Source organism: Lepidochelys kempii, chromosome 10 (assembly GCF_965140265.1).
Source record: "Lepidochelys kempii isolate rLepKem1 chromosome 10, rLepKem1.hap2, whole genome shotgun sequence".
NCBI lineage: Eukaryota > Metazoa > Chordata > Testudines > Cheloniidae > Lepidochelys > Lepidochelys kempii.
Window position 1 is genome coordinate 72,128,425 of NC_133265.1, and position 21,881 is coordinate 72,150,305.

A 21,881-nucleotide genomic window follows, 5' to 3' on the forward strand; every position below is an offset into this window, starting at 1 on the left:
GATGCTCAGATACTACGGTAATGAGGGACACAGAAGAATCCAAGATAGAGTGGGAACCAGAAGCCCTTTAAATATTTCAGATTTCACATACGTGCAACCAGTCTAAGTGATGGTTACGATGAAAAACACAAGACATTTAATATTAAACACACATAGACTGGCCATGAGGCATGGTGGACGTGGGTGAGGGGAAAGGATTGGCACAGTCCCATTCATACATATCGAATACCTGGGAAACACTGATGCACAGCATATAATTAAATGGTTTAGTAAAGCCTGTAAACATTATATAAACCAAGTTAAATACGCACTGGTTAGAAATTGGGGTTTTTTAAGTGTCTGATTCAACTCTGCAGGAACAAATGTGGCAGCAAGGTTGATAGGCTGTGTCCAATACAGAGAAGTTGCATCAATCCATTCCTGGATTTACACGCATATATTTCACAATTAAGAACATCACAATAGAGATAGCTAAATACCATAGCAATATTCTTCCACTCTTCCAAGTCAAACGAGAATGTCTTTGGAACTGATACGTAGGCTTTCACTGACAAACCTAGAGGAACTATCTGCAAACACACATGGCAACATAAATTCAGGTTTGCCCAAGCTTATGTCTCTGAAGAAAATCCATTGTGGTCATTTATTTGTGGTGTGGGACCAACCGTCTCTCCCTTCAATACTAGCTTGCACCTAACCTTCTCTTGCAAATATTGGGCCTGATTCTCCTTTCACAACAATTTCACACCAGTGTATCTCCACAGAACCAAGGGAATAACACCCAATTTACATCAACATCAGGGAGAGGAAAATAATACCCAACGATGTCCTGTCCTACAAACAATGCTTGGAAAACAGACAGGGTGTTTGCAGAGCTGATCACGAGACTGATCACGAGACAGAATAACTTGCACTAAGTTGGATTAACATCATTATCTATCATTTTCTCTTTTTCTATCAGAGTTAGTTGAATAAAATCACTGCAAATTCATTACAGATTTTGGCAATTTTTTCAACAGATAATTATTTGTGATTTTTCCCCATTACCCAGCCAGCTCCATCCTCTCTAGTCTGTGGCTTTTCCAAGTATTTAAACTGTTGTATTCTAAAACTAATTAATAAAAGTAAGTAATGAAAGGGTGCTACTGAAGGGAGACCTTAACAAGCCTGTGTAACCCACACACCTTCTGGGTGTGGTGGTGTGTCCCATCTAGTGGCATTGAGACCACTTATGGAGAGAGAGAAGGTTAAATGAGTCTGCTCTACAGCCTTAGCTAAGAGGCCGTTGGCTTTTAGCTTATGCAGTAGAGGCTCATGCACTAAGCTCCAGAGGTCCCTGGTTCAATCCTGCCCGCTGATGACCAGGGTCTGTTGGTGTTACACCTGCTTTTAGAGCTAATTTGATATATTCTGTTTTTATATTACACCCAAGTATTCATTTAACAGCACTAACATAGGAAGAATATTTATTATGCACCAATATAAAAACAAATAAAACTACTTGTGTAAATGAATGCTCTCTACACTATAGAAGCCAAAGCAGCAGCATTTGAGAGAAGACGGCTCGATGATCACAGAAACTGGGTGATCCAGACATACTCAAAACAAAGGGCTGTCCACTTAAATTTCCTTCCCAGAGCCCCTCTTCATCCTCATCAAAACCCAGCCCAAAGTTTACATTCAGTGGTGACTGAATATTGAAGCACTGGGTAGACAAGTGAGGCTGGTCACACAAAATCAGTCTCAGCTCTACCTTCCTGTCGCAACTTAGAGATTTTATCATGGACACCGAACCATTATCAATCACTAAAACTAATTCGCCCCAGTCTTTCTGCTTCTTTAAGAGGGATGCTAGGAACAGGAAGGCAGACTGATTTCTACATAAAATTCAAAGCCCTTCTTTCCCTCTGCACCCACACTGATCATAGCTTGTTGATTTTGAGCTGCCAGAGGTTTGCATCTTGATTTGCTAGTGTGGGAGCAGAGATAATATGGCACCATTTAACAGCAGAAAATCTGCAGCATTCTCTATGGACAGAGCTTCAGTATGCAGACTTTCGGGAAAAGGTCAGCAGGAAGCCAGGTATTTTTACATACACTGGATTGAACCTGCTTAAGACAATGAACGGATCAAGGAAGCTCCTCCACAACAATTAAAAAGTGTATCCCGGAGGGTTTTGTTTGTTTGTTTGTTTTAAAGCTGTATGTACAGGACTGGAGTGTGGATATGGCAGAGTAGCAGCCAGCTCAGTACCAAAGAAAACTCAATTAGGCCGGCACCAGTGTGGATGTGCAAACATTGCACTGTTAGATTTTTCTTTCAGGGAACATGTGCGCAGTGGCTTCCAGAATCTCAGAGCCAACTTACTGCAGACATTTAATATAAAATCCAAAGCAACTTAATACCAAAACCTCTGTGCAGAGTAAAAGAAAGAGGAGACATAAGACAGTCTGCTAGACAAAAGGGGCTGTTAAGTTACATTCTGCACCATGTGGGAACAATTAGTGACCACCAGCTCTTATTTCTTTCAGCTAAACACAGAGATCTTTCACTTTAAAGATCCACAGTGGCGTCCTCCCTCCCTTTTCCTGTGCTCATCAATGTGTCTCAGTGGAGTTCTCTAACATCCTTTACTGTAGTCAGTAATGTTCCACTTCACTGGCTCTGTTACTTCTTCTCAGATAACTTTTTAAACACTGTCACTTTCCTCTTTTGCTGCAGTTTGTGTCTTTTCAAACAAACAGCCACCAGACGTTCCCAGGGGGCTCGCACTTAAGCAGTAGATGATTAGGTCCATCTTCATCTCTCACTCACATCTACCCCTCTTGCTGGGGAGTGCGTCAGTGTGGCCCTTAGTGTTTCCTTTCCAAGAGAAGAGTTATGTTAAGTGTCGTTAAGATCAACAGCTGTCATAACAAATGCCATCAAAAGCTGGATTGTTGGCAAGACTCATGCACGTTAATGGTGCTAGGTTGAATTGCAACAGAGCTCTTCAGGTTGCACACCACTGGCCACATAGTGAGACAGCAGTGAGTGCTCCTGTTTAACCATACCTTAAATTCCCCAAAGGAGCGACTCGTGAGTAATAATAACTAAGATACGATAGTTGGGGCCACTATAAGATGTTTTAATGGAGAAAGGTCTCATTTCCATTCTATTCTCAAAATGAGAATAACTACAACTACACACATTATCTGGACATCAGGAAGCCTTCCACTATTTAAAAGGTTTGCAATTTTCAACTTTTGTTGGCAGTGTGATAAATTAAATTTAAGTATCTCGGAAGAAGAGGGAACCAGATAATTTTAGCTTTAATTTCTTGAAAATCTCTAGTGATTTGTTTTCCCTCTTTATTATTTTAACAGTCTTAAATTTACAAGTAAAGTTTCTCTCTCTATTTTATTTTTTAAAATCTCCCATCCTTTGAGTTCTGTCTTTCAACTCAGAGCAGGATACTACTACGCAAAGAGACATGGCTCTAAAGAAAAAAAAATATATACCGTTAACCTATTCATTTATATTCAGCGGATATATTAGTAAGTACTTAGGATACCTGAGTATTAATTAGCACTAGAAAAAAGATCTGAAATGTCTAATGGAGAACAAATATAGTTGAACAAAAGTTACTTGAGAATTTTTCTGATTTTAAATAAGATACTATTTTACTTCAAATGTTTTTCTCATTCGATTAATATTCAGAAATTGTGCAATGAGTTTTATGTTAAACAAATGCAAACCTTAGTCCTGCCCTCACATTCATGGAAATATCCCAGGGTCCTTATTATTTCATCTGAGGAATTTGCAGAAATCACTGGAATTAAATTTTAAGTGAATTAAAATTATGATGGAAAGTCACAGACATCATTTGTATATTCCTGGACCAGAAACTGAGGGAGAGGCCCAATTATGGATACCCCTCCCCTGGATAAAAAAAAAAAGTAAGATAATACCTTATGTTTTCAAGACCCTCCACAGTCAGTAACAAAGCTACCATCTAATAGGACATGCATGAAGGGGAATGCAATAATGGAATTTTCTGCATGGTTCCATAGACATGCAATAGGTGTTGCATTGGGGGGGGGGGGTATCTCAAATCAAGGCAGTAGCGACCCTTTGAATTACCATAAATATTCTGCCTATCAACATAATAGCAGCAGCATCCATAACTTGTTCAATTTTTGCCCTAAATTATCTTCAAGCTCTTCTCATTTCCCCATACACTGCTAACCATGAAACTTGTGGGGCCAGAAGGACAACAACAGAGCAACATAAAAGCCATTCCACAAGTTATCCAGAAAGGACTATGGGCCAAATCCTGCAATGACTTGCACACGTGGTTAACTTTAAGCACCGTGAGTTGTCCCCTTGACTTCAGTAGAAATACTCACAGTGCGTGAAGTTAAGTCTGTGCATAAATCCTTACCAGATTAGGGCCCGGACCCTTACAGTACAGTGAACAACACTGCCATTTCTCCCAGTTTCCAGGGGCACGGGTATTCAAAAAAGGGCCTGTGGGATATATTAATAAGTAAGTGTAACAAAAGCGACAGGGCTATCAATGACTGTAGTTTGAACAGGGAGCGGGGAAGAGGCTCCTGTAACCACAAGACCTTTCCAGTTGCTCGGTAAATTGTTGCTGTGTAATCTAACACCAGGGGATTCTCAGGCTGCAGCATTCCCTTTGACAATCTTCCAGAGGGAAGGTGGATAAATGTGCCAAGAATATGTTTTAATTTTTGACACAGAGAGATCCCTTCCCCATTATCTAGGACTAGATTGCTGCTGAAAATCATTGTAGCATAGATGTGTGTGACCTGCAAGGAAGCCACCTGCTAGCCTTATATTTTCCCCTCTTTCCAAATTCCAGATATCTGAAACCTACAGGCAATCTGAAAATGCCCTATTATCCCAAATGAACCTGAGTGATCCCTCTGCTTCCCTCTGGAGAAAAACTATGTTCAAAACAAATGAAACCTACATCATATTAAATGTATCCCCTTCCCCCCAAAAAACAGAAACCGCAAACCCCCAAAAGCTGACATTAGTTATGTCATTATGGCTTTGAAATTGAACAGTCAAAAAACAGGAAATTCCAAAAGTTGAGGCTTCCTTCCCACAAGGGGCATTGCATATCTCATATATTTGATTGTAATGCACAAAAATCCAACAAATTCATGAATGTTTTTATTTACTGAAGAAAAACAGGTCTATAAACTAAATGCTCAGTGGGAGATAAACTAGAAACCTTGGGCTTAATTATGAGCTGTACCAAGGTGGGAAGGATAGCTCTAAGAAAACTTTTACACACACCCTTCAATTCTTGCCGGACTGGAACTGAAACAGTCCACTGCATAATTTAGAATAGAGGAAGTATTGCTCTAAATTGTGCTGGCTGCAGTGGTCCTACAAGGACAATTGCACTGACAATCTATCGCACGGAATGTCGTCTGCCCCAACCCCTTGCAGTCTCATACACGGAACAGAGAAATCTATCTGAACCAGAGGTTGAAAAACTGGTCCATTCACTTTCAAAATATCGAGTGCTTGTTTTCACACCTTCACACTGCGCTGCTGCTAATTTCTGCATGTATGGTCTGATTCAACCTCTACTAAAATCAATGGGTGACTCAATAGGAGATCTGGCCCTCAGTACCTCTGACTGAGAAGAAATAAGCAAGGGAAAAAATCCTAAACTAAACTATTTGACTCATACAACTTATAAACTCTGCAGGCAGAATTTAAGTTCTCTGACCTGGAGCTAATGGTTTCATAAGCATGAAGCTACAAAGACACTGTGAAATGTACAGTGAGCTATTTAAAGCAATTTTTTTTACTGTGACTGCTCAGTCCTGAATTGGTTATTTTAAAACTTAGCAAAGCAAATACTGGTAATCAAGGCCTATTTACATACAAATACCTAGATAAACAGACAGACACGTAAGGTTCCAATCACTGAGGTATCTGGGTGCTATGCCTAGGTTGTATCTACATCAATACATTGGTAAGACACCCATACACAATAATGATGGGTACCAGCATAAGAACCCAGTGAGGATAGTTACCAACACTTTGAGGCTCCCTGATCATATGACTGGCAGAACTGGTTCCTGGAGTAATTTAGAGATGGATCAGAGCCTTCCTAAGTTACACCTTGCTGCCTAGAACCATAATAAGCCACTCAGGCAGGTGAAGATATAAGTATCGTAGAGGCACTCTGACCGCTCCCCTTCTCCTACATCTCCTAGACAGGTGTCCAGGAAGGGAGGGTGGCATAGAATCACTATGTCAGCTCTATGCCATCCAGGACTTCCTATATACAGTCAGAATCCCCTTGTAGCCCACTAAACCAGCTTTATAATCTCTGTGCTACTGCAGTGACACAAAAGGACCATATAGTAGGAAAGAGGTTTTGGTCCCAAATTTCAAATGCTAGGAATTTTTGAGTTGCCCCCAGGAAAAGGAGGTCAGATTATTTTTTTTAAAACGGGGGGAGGCAGGGAAATTATTTTTATCCTCTGAATCCCAGAATGACTGATGAGCATTGATTCAAACTTTCCAAAAAACAGCTTTAGGCAGTCTAAACATGAAAAAATTCAGCCTCAGAGTTGAATCCTTAAGAAAGTTATGAGCATGTAAAAATAATCAGTTTAGAACTGAAATTATTTTGCAACTTTACCTACTAGTGGTTGCAGCCAATGTAAATGCAACATCATTTATATTCTGTAGCTAAAACAGCATTAGTCCTCCTGTGTTCAGAGCTTATCCCAATGATATTTCCCTACCAGCTATTTTTACTTCTGATGTCACAGAGATCACCTACCTAAAAAAAAAACAACAGGGTTAAGGGCACACCAACACATTACTGGCAGCCCTTGATTCAAGAGTCCTTTGAGAATCAAATCTATGCACCAATATAAAAGCTACTCGCTCTCTTATTATCTACTTCACCATGATTTCAAAGGCAGACTTATTACTGAAGAGTATTTTTGTTGTTTGTTTTCTTTAATTTATCTATTGATATCTGACCTTTGGACACTTGAAGCTAAGGAAACAGTGTCCCACCCAAACCAAAATAATTACTTGGGAGAGTCCTCCTTCCTTCTATAAATAGTTTAATCAAAAACCCCTCCTTGCCTAAAGGTCTGATCCAGCTCTCATCAAAGTCAACAGAAGATTTGCCATTGACTTTGCCTGGTGTTGCACTGGGCTCCTACATCTCTAAAACTAGCTCAGGTTGTGTAATAGATGACAGATTAATACATGAGGCACTAAAAACAAGGTAAATGTTACTGTAATTCCCAGTTGTTTGTGTCTCTATGTTCCCCGAATTAGCATGGCACCCCACACACAGTGAATCATTTTCAGGAACAATCAGTATCATCCAGAGTGTTGGAAGCTGATTGGAAAAATATTAGGGCGATTTCATAAGAGCCATACTTTGTTATAAATTCGAAGTTTTACTTAACAAAAATTAAGTTAGGGAACAGATGACTTCAGAAATACGAATTCACTATAATCATATAAAATAACAGTTCAGTCGTGGCAGACAAGCACAGCTTCCAAAAAGACTGTGCTTTTTAAGATAAACAGTTGAATCTGTCAGTGGGTAACAGTGCTGCCTGTCTATTGTAGGGGACCATTCCACGCCACAGCTAAAGCACTTTTTGTATAACATGTCTGAACTTTTATTTTGTCTATGACTCAGAGGGGTGTCTAGAGATTGCACTGCAGGGGCTTCCAGTTTCTTGTAATCAGCATAGTTAAAGATAGTATTAGAAAACAATTCACCAAATCCAACATGGCAAGAAAACCAGCAAAGGTTTTTTAGGAGTGGGGGAAGAACCCATTAAGTGGGAGCCAAAAGTAATAATCCTTCTATAGGTGAATGCGAGTTGGCAAGTGCCAGGCTGATCTTAGTGTAGGTGGGATGGGTCAGGGAATCGTTTGGGAAAACATATCATGGAAAAAATAACTACACTGCTTATAATTCTGGATTGAAATTTTTTTTTAGTTTTTCCACTTTTACCTCTGACATACAGAAAGGAAAAAACACTCTAGGAGCCATAAAGTGTGACTAACAAAAATTAGCCACGCAACCATGCAGCAGGAACCACCTCCCCATCCAGCACCCCACCACCTCCAGTTTTAAAAAAGTGATTCTCCTCCATGAGTTAAGATTATCAAAGTCAGGCTGTCTTATGAAGTTACTTGGGCTGCCTTCCCATTTCCATCCGCTGTGCCAGGAAACTGTTCAAGCTCCAAGCAGAGCTGTTACAGTGACAGAACATTCCCAGACTGCCACCATACCGTTTGGTGGAGTACTTACTAATTTTAGATTGGAGGAGAGAGCCCTGGACAATTAGCCAAGAGGCATCTGAGGCTTTCTTCCACCCATTTTAAGACAAAACAAACATTTAAACAAACAAAAACAACCCCTCTCCTTCTCCCCCAAAATAGAAAAGTTTTATACAGAACCAACAGCCAGAGCCATGTAGCACTGACAAAAAACCTACCATGCTGTTTTGGGCTGAACACACAGTCTTCCAGGTGAAGTGCAGAGGACCAGTGGGTAAAAACATTTTTAGTTCAAAAGCAACTTAATACAGCAAAACTCAGCACATCTTCTTGGGAAGTTTGCAAAATATTTGCAGTACCACTGATGATTTTGATAGAGGAGAAGCGACAGACAGCCAGAGCACTTGAAAAAGACATAGTTAACATAACGTCTCTATCACCACACAAAGTATCTGTCATTGCAAGAGCAAAATCACTTGATGTTATATCATTTTAATAAATACTCGAGATCTAAAAGCTGCACAGTCACCTCCTGATAGCTGCCTCCAACCTGCTCCCCCTTTCAAAGGAGGCACAAGAAATCTGGCTGCTTGGGGTGCATTTACAGCAGGGAGTAGATTAATGAATCCAAGATGAGTAAGCAGCACTAATGAATAGGAAGTGTAAACAAACAATACTGTACCTTTAACAACACAACATCTACAGTCCTGTCCACCTTGGAAATGTCACACAGGCTGTACCGCCTCTTGTGTCGTTCATACATTTTGTCCAAAAAAAGGAAAACAGAGGTAAAATGTGAGGAACAGAGCCACCATTAACTCCAGAATAAACTCGGCAAGGCGTTCAGTCCAAATCTCTCACATATGTGCTCAGAGAAGTCCCTGCATCTCAGCGTTCTTTGAATCACATCAGCCTCTCCAATTCTCTTAACAGGAAAAAGAAAATCCCAGAGCTGTGACTGTTTGATAAAAGTCTTCTTAGAACACAGGGTCACTTAGGCAGATGACGTAAGAATTTATAGCAAACAAGACAGATATGTTTAGAGAGATTATTCTAAATATGAAAATTAAAAATAATATTAAGTGAAAAGGATGGCACCAGCATTCCTGCTACATTTGATAAAAAAAAAAAATTTTCTAGCCAATGTTAATGGCAGACAAGCACCAAAATTAAATTCTGGAAAGAGAGCGAGAACAAAAGCCAGATGCATGCAACTGGAACTGTGTAACATACCAAGAGAAAGAAAAAAAAATACCTAGGCTAGACTCAAACACAATGTGTCTAATTCAAAGAAGAAAAGAGTCTGGCCCTCAAATCCAAAGAAAATACTGTTGCGGATAGATTTTTTCGTCCACTATTTAGAAGTGTAAAAGAAAAACAACAAAAAAAGACACTTTCTCGTTTCAAGAAAGTCCACTGTTAACCAGGCAAGAGGGATTGGTTTAAAATAAGTTTAAATTTCTAATGACAGCACAGGGTAAAAGGGGAAAACATAAATAAAATAAAGCCACTCCCTCCTGATTTCAGCTGGAACGTCACTGCTTGCCTTTTTAGTGCTGTACCAGCGTTCTTTGAGTCTTGAAAATTTAATTGCAGTTGTGGGAAGATGATTCATCTTTTTTGAGAAAGGAAAAAGCAGGGGGACAACTGGGTTTTCTTTTTCATCCCATTTCGTTCACCTCAAGATGCAGCCTCTTGGTGGACTTGGTTAATCGAAAGAGATGAAGAAGAGTAAAAATGTGTATCTTAAAGAAAAGGATCAGGAGAAAAGACAGCCCTTCTCCCTACCCTGGCCTCAGGTGAATGAAAAGAGACAGTTTCAGGCTTACAGCTTCTCAAAAACAGGAATGGAAACTTGTGATTTAGTGTGTGGAAAAAAAGGAAACCAGCCACTTTCGGTGCTTGCTCTGTTTGCAGTACACAGCAGAAGAAGCAAAAGGCTTCAGCAGCTTGTTATAATATTTACAAGATAAAAAAATACAATTCTCTCTCATTTGTTTTAATCTGAAAAGCAATGTTTTAAACAAAGTTTTTAAGTCTCTCTAATGCTGGTCTAGCCAGCGAGTCTCCCTTCCTCTCAAAAAGAAAAGGAGGACTTGTGGCACCTTAGAGACTAACCAATTTATTTGAGCATGAGCTTTCGTGAGCTACAGCTCACTCCATCGGATTCATTCCTCTCAATGGCTCATTCACATCAGCCGGGCCCTCATTTCACACTGCCACATGGTTTCCTGTTTTCAAACTGATTCAGCCCTCTCCCAGCCCCCTTCAGCTTCCACCCCACCCTGACCTCTCATGGGACGAAATGTTTCCATACTTCTCTGGCTTTAGACATTCTCTCACTCATTGCTGAAAAGGGAAGAGGAACAGAGAGAGAGACAGAAGAGGAAAGGAAAAAGGCTTTCTTCACTTTTAAGTTGCAAAAATTCAGAGATTTTTACAGAGCAGAAGAACTCACTGCTGTTGCTAGAGAGGAAGATGGGAATTAAGGGAGCTTTTAAGTCTGCGTCATAAAAGGAAAAATAAGAACTTTATGTAATGGCAATATCAAATCAACCTTCCATTGCAGATATGGAAAGATGTTCTACTTGAGGCCCAGGACACTGGCTAATCCTCCCGGACAGGGATTCACTCTATTAATACGCGTAGTTGAGGATTTTTGAGGCTGTTGATACAGTCCCAGAGGAAATGACTCAGTGGTCTAAGTCTCATTAGCTGTTCAAGGCTACTTGTAACTGCTAGCTCAAATTCTGGCAGGGACTACTCAACCCTGCACCCTTCCAAAATAGATGAAAAGTGAGCTTCACCCACGTCAATGCATGAGGACCTTTCAGAAGCATCTTTAAAACCAGCGGTCCCATCTGAGCTGACATGTGAGAGCTCTTCTCACCCTTCTGCAACTGCAGGAATCTGCGGCAGCTCAAGTTCTTCTCTTCTGAATGTTGTCAAGTCTGTCGGGGCATGTTGTTGGCTTCTGCCCCAGAGGATCTGCCTTTCACTGGAGGGCAAATTGATTCTCATAGGCAAAGAGTTTGTAAAACACTGAGATGAAATATGGTCCAAAAATGTAAATTATTATTTTGAGCTGCTTTGCAAATGCCACCCCAATTTGGCTATCCTGAAGCCATCAGATCAACCACCACAACCAGTACACTCACCGTGCAAGCTGAGAAGAGTGGCAGTCTCATTCGACATGTCAGAGTGGCTCGGTAACAGCTACCACTAGGAAGATGACAGTGTCTGATCTCCTCTGAAATCTCCAACCCCCCACCTCTCATTTCAGCTTTCCACAGCCTGGAGCAGTTCCAATCTCTCCCTCACAACCTCTAACATCACCGCCACAACTCACCCAACTGGACTAAGGAGGTTGCCATACCTGAATCTTCCATGTAGCACCATCCACTGGCTCATGAGATCAGTCCTGGAAATCTTTTCTCTCTGCTAGTGAACGCAGCTTCTGCTTTTGGTATTAGGACATACCCCGAATATGACAATACAGTAAACAGGGACTTTCAGGAGTCACCAGTTTCATCCAATGATGAATTCCCAGCAGTCATGCAATCACAGAGATAAGAAATCACAAATGTCTGTGACAGCTCTTCAGGCTCTTCCATATAAGGCAGGGATTTCCTCAAACTCAGATGTCCCCCAGACAGTTGCTTGTAAACAAAATCCCAAAGTTAATTCAGATAAGGAAAGCTGTGATGAGCATTGTGAAGGGATGATGCTCTAATGCAATGGAGTGTTGCAACCAGTATCTACAACTCACACATTTGGCTTTTTCTTCAGTTGTTTTCAAAGAAACTTAGTGATTTTTTTTTTTAAAACTGAATTTCCTGGTGACAGGTTCTTGAGACACTGAGACACATAAGTCTTCTCTTCTTCTACTGAGCATGGCTGACCCATGCAGCAGCTGTACAAGCTCCTTCAGACTGCCTCAGATAATGCATCTCATCTTTGAGCTGCTGGGCATAAGAGTGGCTATACTGGATCAGATCAAAGGTCCATCTGGCCCAGTATCCTGTCTTCTGATGCCAGGTGCCCCAGAAGGAATGAACAGAACAGGCAATCACCAACTGATCCATCCCCTGCCACCCACTGCCAGCCTCTGGCAAAGGGAGGCTGGGGACACCATCCCCGCGCATCCTGGCTAATAGCCATTGATGGACCTATCCTCCATGAATTTATCTAGTTCTTTTTTTGAACCCTGTTGGCACCCTCTTTTAATGATGAGAGAGAAGTTCAGTGATCATGGCTCACTTGGTCCTTGGCCTCCAAATGAGACAGCCGCACAGGCTAATCCGTGTTAATTATGGGTGGGCTCTGGGCAGAAATATGTGATAAGACAAACCTCTAAGGTGGCAACTCCACTTCTAGCATAGGCTAGAAGCAGCCACTTCACCCTTTCTAGAGGCTAGAAAGTGACAATGACCTCTAGCCGGGGACAAAAAAGAGAGGATATCCAGGCAGGTACTTTCTGCTCCTGGAGGAAGAAGAGCAAAGAAAGGATCAATATCTATCTATTCATCTTGTGAGCTCTGTGAAGTGAAGTGACTACCGGACCTCCATTCAGGATTAACATGCTTTGATCTCATAGGGTCTGGAACTCAGTGGCATGGTCACCAACAAATCCCTTAGAACTCCCCTCTCACACGCACAGTGAAGTGACCAATTCTTTTACAGATTTTTTTTTTTTTCAATTGAAGCTCCCTAAGTTGCTCCTGGCGGTGGCTACAAACGCTCCTGCCCCTTCTCCAGGTTTTTCTTCTCCCAGGTTCTGTGGTCAACAAACTTCACGTTGTAAAACACACACAAAATTATCTGCCACGTGCACTCCCACGTGAGAGAGAGAGTCAGCCTCCTTCCATCTAAGGTGGGGCTTTTGCTGCATAGCCAGAGACTGGAAATCTCATTTCCCAGACATCCCCATCTCCTTACATACACATGCAGAGGGAAGATGCAGGAAACAGGCTTCTGCTGAGTCAAAGCAAAGCAATGGTATCCTGGTATCTTTTGTTTCTTTATTTTTAACACATGCAGGCAGTCTCTGGACACACACAGTCACATACATACACCCAGGCAATATACGTATAGTGTGTACATGCTGAGGAATACAACCACAAATGCATGGCACTATCAGTGAAAAAGACAGAGAGAAAAAAAATGAGCTAGTAATTCTCTCTTTTTCTGCTCTCCTTTCATGAGAGTTACTCAAAATGGAGAACAGAAACAATCAGCAACTACATCCATTGGCAACAGATTCGACAGTTCTGGGCACTTTATGAAAAACATCTGGAAATGATGAAGAGTTTGAAACTAACCAATCATTTCATATCCAAACCAAAACCAGTGCTGCAGATTTCAAGTGAATAAAAAGTCTTGTTCAACTGCATCATATGAGCTCCTAACTCCTCCAGATAAAACCCCTCCCCCCGCTCCACCTCACGAGCTAACAGACCGCTTAATAACAAGGAAATCATGGTTAGCTGAAACAGACAGCATTATTGTTATCTGTTTCAAATTACATGATCCATATAGTTATGAAAGGCTGAAAATGATGCAATCTACAGAAACACTGCAGAATATTAATATTTTAAACTGTGGCTCTGATATGAATTAATAGAGTAGAGGGCAAAAAAAATACTCTTCCTTTTAATCAAATCAAAACCCACTTCTGATCACTACATGCAGGAGTTGTTAAATGCATCAGAAAGAGAAAGGAGAACAAGGAAAGGGCTAGGTTTTAAACTGTGCTTTTAAAAAGATCTGACTTTCTGCAAAAAGTATTAAGATTTCTGCCCAAATGAGATACAAAACACTATTTCCTAAAACCAAAGAAGAGGAAGGAAATCTGCACCAGAACATTACAAATCTAATAAAGAATTTACATCCAAGTTTGGAAGAAGTGCACATTTAGCTTATTTGGAGAATGGCAGGTCAGCAGTGGTGAGAGAAAAAACATTAGACGATGGGGATCCTAGGGTGTATTTTCAAGAGGACTAGGCAGTTTCTCTACATCAAAGAGTCACATACAACTCAGTACTGAAAAGACAGGCATTTTTAAAAGTATATGTATTATGTCAGATTTTATATATTTTGCATTCTCACAACATGCTTCTAAAAACAAAGCAGAATTTGGAAACTGAACCCTCTGAGAGGACAAATGAAGTCTGGAAAACATTTTGTTTGTAGTTATGCTTGTTCTTTTTTGACCCGATGAATGTTGCAGCTGAACATGAAAACAGAACCAGCCTGTGCGCCACCTGGTGGCTACAATTTATTTAATTATTTATAGTTAACAGATGTCCCTCCTAGAGCAAATGAAAGCTCTTGAGGCAAGTTTACATCAAATAGAAAGTTAGCAACTTAGACAGTTATTACCTTGGATTCCCCTATTAGACATTGCATAGAAAATAAATTGGACAACTGAAAGGACGGAGGCCTAAAGGAAAATGGTAGGGCACATGTGTAGCTGCTTGTAAGGAATAAGCTCTTCTCAACAATATAGAAGACACAAGAACACCAAAATCCTGCTTATACCCCCTGGAGACAAATTCCTTCCTGGCCCCCCATATTTGCCCAAATTAATTATATTGAACTCACTGCTAGGCAAATTCAAATAAAAAGCCTGAACCTGCAACTGTTACTCATGTAACCCCCATTTAAATCACTGAAATATTCTTTCAATGGCTTTAGAATCAGGCCCGTCCCCTCACAATTAGACTATAACAAAACACAGTGGGATAACATTCCAGAACTGTACTTGTAAATCCAAACAGACACAAGATTTACACCGTCATACAGCTTACACAAACTGTAAAATAAACAATTCTGAAACTGTAAAAAATAAGTGAGAGAGAATGAGGAAGTTCTTCTAAATACAGAAACATGGAGTGCGTATTTAAAAAATAAAAATAAAAGAGTCAACCTTACAGGCCCTTTAACTACTTTCCAACTTTCTCTTTCTTCATACCTCTGCAGTATAAATGTCTCCTGCCAAATTTGTAAATAACTGTGGCTTTTTTTCAAAAAAAAAAAAAATGCTGATACTTTTATTAGACTTCAGTGCATGTCTGAACATCTTTTTCAGAGGAAGTAAGCTGCACATTCTACAACTCCCAAAGAGATTAGCAACTTCTCATCTCATTTTACATCAGTTTGCAACGTACAGCTCTGCCCGTACCAAAAACAAGCTGCAAATGAAGATGTCCGGCTGCCTCAAGTGCACAGGGAACTCTGTCAACAACATGGATAATTCTTCCAAGCACGGTGGGAGTGTTAGGAGAAAGCGTCTCCCCACTGCCACGAATTCTGACCATTTCAAACTGTGCAGTGGGGCTAACTTTTTGAAAACGACAACAGAAAACCTCCTATTTTATATCTCAGTTGGTGATCTTCTAAGCTTATTGCAAGCACCATAACTTTGAAACACAGGGTATTAAAAATAACTCCTCATAGCACTGTGTTCTGTTTGTTGTTTGAACTGTGTGAACTTAGAGCTCACAAAACTGAGGAAGTAAGAGAAGTAGCTAAAACCAGGAACACTGCCAACAGGCTCTGCAACTATCACCTGTAGCACTAGACTAGTATTCCAGAATTGGGCTTCAGAACACAGCTCTGTCCATGTGCCTATCTCCTCAAGTACCCCTGCGATTTGAGTCCTTAAACACTCCAGGCAGGGCAGGAAGTTTTGTGATATGGGTACTGTTGTCAACAGTACCTTAAGCCCATTTCGAACCAACATCTCTTGATATGAGATATTGCTGAATTAATCCTTTATAAAGCATCTGCTCCCCAGTATTCCATCTATCACTGTAATTACTGTATGTCTTTCTTGATCATTATTAATAATTCTTCTACTGAAAAATCATTTTTTGCTGGAACATGAGAACAAAGTCTGCAGCCAGAAGCAAGTGTTTCCTTTTTAAATTTGTTTTAACAAAAAAGCTGCTCACATGAGCTTGAAGGAAGTTTTACTTTGTTTATGATTTTAAGATGCTGGAAATTGGTGCACTAAGTTTAATGCGAACACACATGTTTAACAGACAAGTGGGAAATTCATCAAAAGAGACGGTTCTTACAGAAACCTTGACAGCTACCCTTGCTATCCACAAGGTCATTTCTTGCCCTACAAGCCCATGGAAGAGAGTATGGGGTATAAAGCATCCCTTTACTCCTCCACAGGAGGATAGAAAGTCATTTGCAACTCTTCCTCCTGTGCAGGTGGATGAGCAGAGGTAGGGAATGGGAAGGGCTTTGGCTCCACCCCAGAAACATGCACAGATGAGCTGGTGTAGAGGGAGAAGTAGTTGGCTTCTGATATAGACCAGCAGGCACATTGTTTCCCCCCTTGGAGCAAGAGGGAAGCCAGAGAGAGCAGTTAACTTAGGCCTGGTCTACACTTAAAAGTCAGCTGACATAGCTACTGCAGTCACAGGTGTGAACAATTCACACCTGAGAGCCATAGCTATGCTGACCTAACCCGCAGTGTAGATGCGACTAGGTCAATGGAAGACTTCTTCTGACGACGTAGCTACAGCAGCTTGGGGAGGCAGAATTCCTTCAACGAGGAGAAACCCCTTTCCATCACTTTAGGAAGCATTTGCGCTACAGCGGCACAGCTGCAGTGGGCTGCTGTAGCACCGGCTGTGTAGAAATGGCCCCAGACTCACAGTTCCCTCTTTGGTCTACTCCTTATTAACAGGTGTAGGAGGTGCAGTGGCTAACTCCTACTTCTGAAATATTCTGTATAATAAAGCCCCTGCTATATATGATGTACTGCTCTTGAGGAGTGCTGATTAACAGAGTGAGAGGTAATCTTTTCTAACTCCTGCTGCAGTCAAATGAACATTTACACTAGACATTGTGAAATAATCTGAAAATAATGAAAACTGGCTGCTTATGGTCTCAGTCCTGCAAGGGGCTCAGTGCCCCTCCACTCCTACTGACGTTAATACCTCCCCTCCTTATCCTCATCAACTTCAGCATCTCAACTGACTCCTGCAGAGGGGTTTACACACTGGTCACCGAGGGCACGTCTACATTGCCCCAGAGTTCGGACTAAGGGGATGTGAAGAGCAGTGCACACCAAAAGCGTGGTGCTATAAGTCCTCTATGTGGATGCTGTGGGCGCAAAGGTTCAGTTCCTGAGTGCTATCATATCCCCTTAGTCCAAACTGTGGAGCAGTGTAGGCTTGCCCTTAGAAATGTTTAGAGACACAGATATTAGCTGAGTTTATATACAGAGGAGAAACGCTGGAATTATTTAGTTTGCAAGGAGAAGAGTATGTCAGGACTTGACTGAGGCATAGACAGCAATGTGTATTTCACTCACAAGTGATCAGATGCTTCTTTCTGCCCTGTCATACGGTAATACGAAGACTAGGGGAGACTATAAAACCTGAAGGCATCAAATGGAAAACAAATAAAAAGGAAAGGATTATTTATGGAACACAAAATTGACCTACGGGATCGGCTCCTACAAGAAGTCACATGGATACAGAACAGAGCATTTTACAGAATTTTAAAAACAACTATATACTATTAGACGTGTTAACCATATTGACAACTATGCAAACTAAGAGAAATCAAGCCTCATACTCCAGAACAGAAGATAGTGATGTGTGGGGTTAGGAAGGAATGCTTCCACGTCATATGAAAAGATACTGAAAAAATCAGATTGTTTACCTCAGAAAGGAGATGAATAAAAGAGGACATAAAAGTACATAGAATAATGAATAGTATAGAGGAGGTAGACTGCAAGCTTCTGCTCTCTTTGTCTCATAACACAAGAACAAGGGGACATCCAGTGAAATTAAAAGGTGGCAAATACAATACAGATAAAAGGAAATAGTTTTTACGCAATGTGCAACTAGAATGTGGAACTCATAGCCACAGGATGACATTAAGGCCATAAATTTAGTAAGATACAAAAAGAGATTGGACATTTATCTGAATAACTAAAATACCCAGAGTTGTAACAGTTAATGCTAATAAGTTCTGAAAGAGATATTCCACACAATGCTTTAGGGTTTAAATTTAGGATTTGGGTCTGATGTAGGGGTCAGATTATCTCTCATCTGCCTACTCCGAAGCACCTGCTGCTTGCTACTCTTGGAGTCAGGATACTGGATCAGATGGACCATGGGTCTGATCCATTATAGCAATTCCTGTGTTCCTACAGTCATACACAATTGTCTTAGAGGACTTAGGGCAGGTGTATTCTTCCCCCAGGAAATATTACATATTTAGTTATCTAATAAGGGAGACAGAATAGCAGATTAGATAGACCAACTGGCTGACAAGGTCCAACAAAACCCACACACAAAATCAAAGAGGAAAACTAATAGACAACATAAAATGGCGCAGTTTAGATTGCAAAAGTATTCATATTCTACTTTTCTTCTAAGCTTTTAGTTTAAACTGCTTTTGTCAAACTGAACAACACAGAAAGATAATTCAAATGCACAGCTCAGGCCAGAAAATGACTCAGCTTCCTATGGCACTTTTCTTTAAATCTGTAGGATTCACACACTTTGGACTAGACTGGGGAGCACACACAATCCAGCCTATAGTCCCTACTGGGCATTTTGTCAAAAGGGTGGGGAAAAAATCTGCTCTTTCATCAAGCAGCTTGGAAGACTGGAAGGAGAAGTGGTGGGAAAGTAGAAGACTGGTGTACAAAGCATCCACCATCAGACTGCATTTCCAGGTCAATTTTTTGCTTGGCTGCTACTGAAGAAGGCAGGGAAGAGAAGACACTGCATTACTTGTTTTGTCCTTCCAAAAAACATTTGACGGGGGTGGGGGGAGGACTGGAGATGGGTAGTGCATCACAGACTCCAATGGTAATTGGAATAGTCGGTGATTGCAGCAATTTAAGACATGGCCCCCCTCCTAAGCAGACGGTGAACAATATCTATGATTCCAATTAGATCTTGTACTCATATAAAAGTGATATTTTCATGACTTCTTTAGGATAAAATTACTTGCAACAAAACACAGCAGGAAACAAAGACAAATAAAGCCCAACTTTACGAGGAGTGTATTGGCCACAACTCCTTTGGTCTGCAAGTTCTGTTTTGTAACCAAATTTTAAATACCAACTCATTTATACGTTTATGTTACCCGGAAAGTCCTCTATCAGAATATTTTTGCTCACTATTATTTACAATGGATGAGCCCAGTAAGGAATTGATAGACATTTGGATCCTGCAATGAAGGGCACTTTAGAAATCCATACACTTCATGTACCTTTGTGCCCTATAGATTTCAATAGGGGACTGGAGGGAGGGAATGCGTAGGGTCCCCAAGGAATACAAAACTAAGCTCCAATTTACAGACATATTCAAAACATGACCACATACTTCTCTGCTGTAGCAGAACATGCCTAAGATGCCTCCTCTTCACAGCTTTATACAATACTACAAGAGGCACTTCAGGGGATACAAAGCATCTCTTACTTAACAGCCAGATATCACAGCCTAAGCCTTATTGTTGACATTTTTACAGAAAATAAAAACAATATTTATTTGTATAATTATGGAATGCTACATTCTACAGCTATGCAGTAAGAATTTTGGCTCATAATATGGTACATGAAGGTTGTCATTCTTTCCAGTTTATCAGAGAACCCCACTGGAATAAATCTGTTCCTGCTGGCAGAGCATCTCAGTGGAATAGTGCTCTCTTTGCTTCTGATAATGTCGGTGCTACCTTGGAACGAGCTTAGAAGCTGTGTGAAGCTCAGGCCACTGGGTATGTTTTGGAGAGGCTTTGTCTATTCCATTTTCATGACCACATACCTCCCCGTCACAGTTACCTTATCCTTGTTGAAACCACAGCCCCTCAAGGCATTAGAAGTGTAAACTTGCTGGTACTGCAGTAAACCCCACCTACTGGGCACAGGATGCACGGTGGGGGGGGGGGGGGGGGGGAAATGCCACACAGAAGCATTCAAGATTCTTGGGAGTTTTGGAAGTTCCCTGGAGTACTGGAGAGACTAAACTGGGATCTTCCTTCCTCAGTTAAAACTCCTGATGTCACAGGTAACTCAGCAGTTTGTTCTTGAATAAAAAGGAAGATCTCCAGTCTCTTGCTAACAGTTCCAAGGAAGGAGATTAAACACATTAATTAATTAATTAAATACAGATTACATTACATTAAATGAGGGGTGAAGGGAATATTTTCTAGCATTCTCAGGGGCCTAACAGCAGAAATGTTTATTAGACTCAGAAGCATGAAAACCTTCAGATAATCAGCAAAGTAGGTCCCAGTGAAATCAATTAAAAGCAAAACAAAAGGATTTGGAGAATGCAAGAATTACAAGAGATTATTCTGTAAAGCAAGAAAGAAATTCCTTCCCATTACAGAATGGTTAATTAATCTATCTACAAAGCCCTTCCACCCAGCGCTGGAACTGCAGTTGACTCAGCTAGCCCTTTTGGCTATTACACAGCATTAGTGTCTCAAGTTTTTGAAGTTAGCAGTTAGAAAAAAAAAAGTACTTCAAAACATGCAAAAACTAATGAATCCCATATGTGGGATGCTGTCATTATTCCATGTTTATAGGAGGATCGGATTTTGTTAAATGGGTTTATTTAATACAGACGGTAAAGGGGGTGGGGTGAGGGGGAGACTCAGCAAAAAATCCAAAAGCTATTGAAAGAAAAACATTTTCTTTCTTAACCAAAGCAGTCAGTAATAGGGGAGCAGACAGAATTTAAGCTAAAGTTAGAAATGTTTAAAGAAATACAATATATTTTGGTGCACTTCTGTTTGCAGCTTTTCTGACAGCCTGTGAAGTTTTGGCCAACAGCAAAACCTATTTTAGAGGATTAAAAATAAATATTAGGATCCTCTTCCTCCGTCCCCTTCCCTCAGCTTATTGGGGCTGGGACAACTTAAATGCCTTATGGGAACATCTGCTGGGATAGTCAAACAATTATGGCTTTTTCAACAGCTGTTGCCATTTCGTGCTCTCTTGGCTAGGTCAGCTTCAGAGAAATATGGAAAGAAATATTAGTCAAGTCCTTCTACCAGCGCTCACCCCTACTCCAGCACTATAGACAGTCCCCTTGAGGGGGCCTGGTAAAGAGGCAGACAGAAGCCATGCTCCTTGCATTAAAGCTAAAAAGGTGATGGCCAGACTATGCTTAAACTGAGAAACTCCTTTTCCTTTTTCAATTCTTAATCAGTGGCATTAGATATGAAACCAAGAAAATGCAATGCCCAGAGGGATGCCTACACTGCACTGTTCATGCACTTTAATCCTGACTTGTAGCACACCTTGTTATTCTAGTCCTGGGTCCACACACAGCATTGCTAATGTACCAAAATTCTGACCTGCAGCATCCTGTGATATTCCACACCTGGCCTCCTTACTCCATGTCCGCCTTACAGCTCTGCCAATAACCTCGGTCTCAGTCTACCACCCCCTTTGCTGTTTCAGCACTGCGACCCCAGACATCTGCCAATGTATTCTCCATAAAAGGTACACAGAATATATTTAAAAAGCAGACCTGCCAAAGGTAGCTAACCCGTCAGACAGCATTTCTTACTAGTTGGGGAACAGTTATTACTCATC

At 40.8% G+C, this 21,881-nt stretch overlaps 1 protein-coding gene across 14 annotated transcripts in view; it reads right to left on the minus strand.

Annotated features, from left to right (window-relative positions):
* AKAP13 (A-kinase anchoring protein 13) overlaps nucleotides 1-21,881 on the minus strand; it is a 330,778-nt gene that overhangs the window by 100,415 nt on the left and 208,482 nt on the right. The window contains exon 1 of one of the 14 annotated variants that reach the window (XM_073304201.1): nucleotides 8,979-9,273. The exons of the other annotated variants lie outside the window; for them this stretch is intronic. Within the exon in view, the coding sequence (XP_073160302.1) occupies nucleotides 8,979-9,059 (81 nt within the window). The 5' untranslated portion in view covers nucleotides 9,060-9,273. Of the gene's footprint in view, nucleotides 1-8,978; nucleotides 9,274-21,881 lie in introns of those variants that run through there. 14 annotated transcript variants of the gene reach the window in all.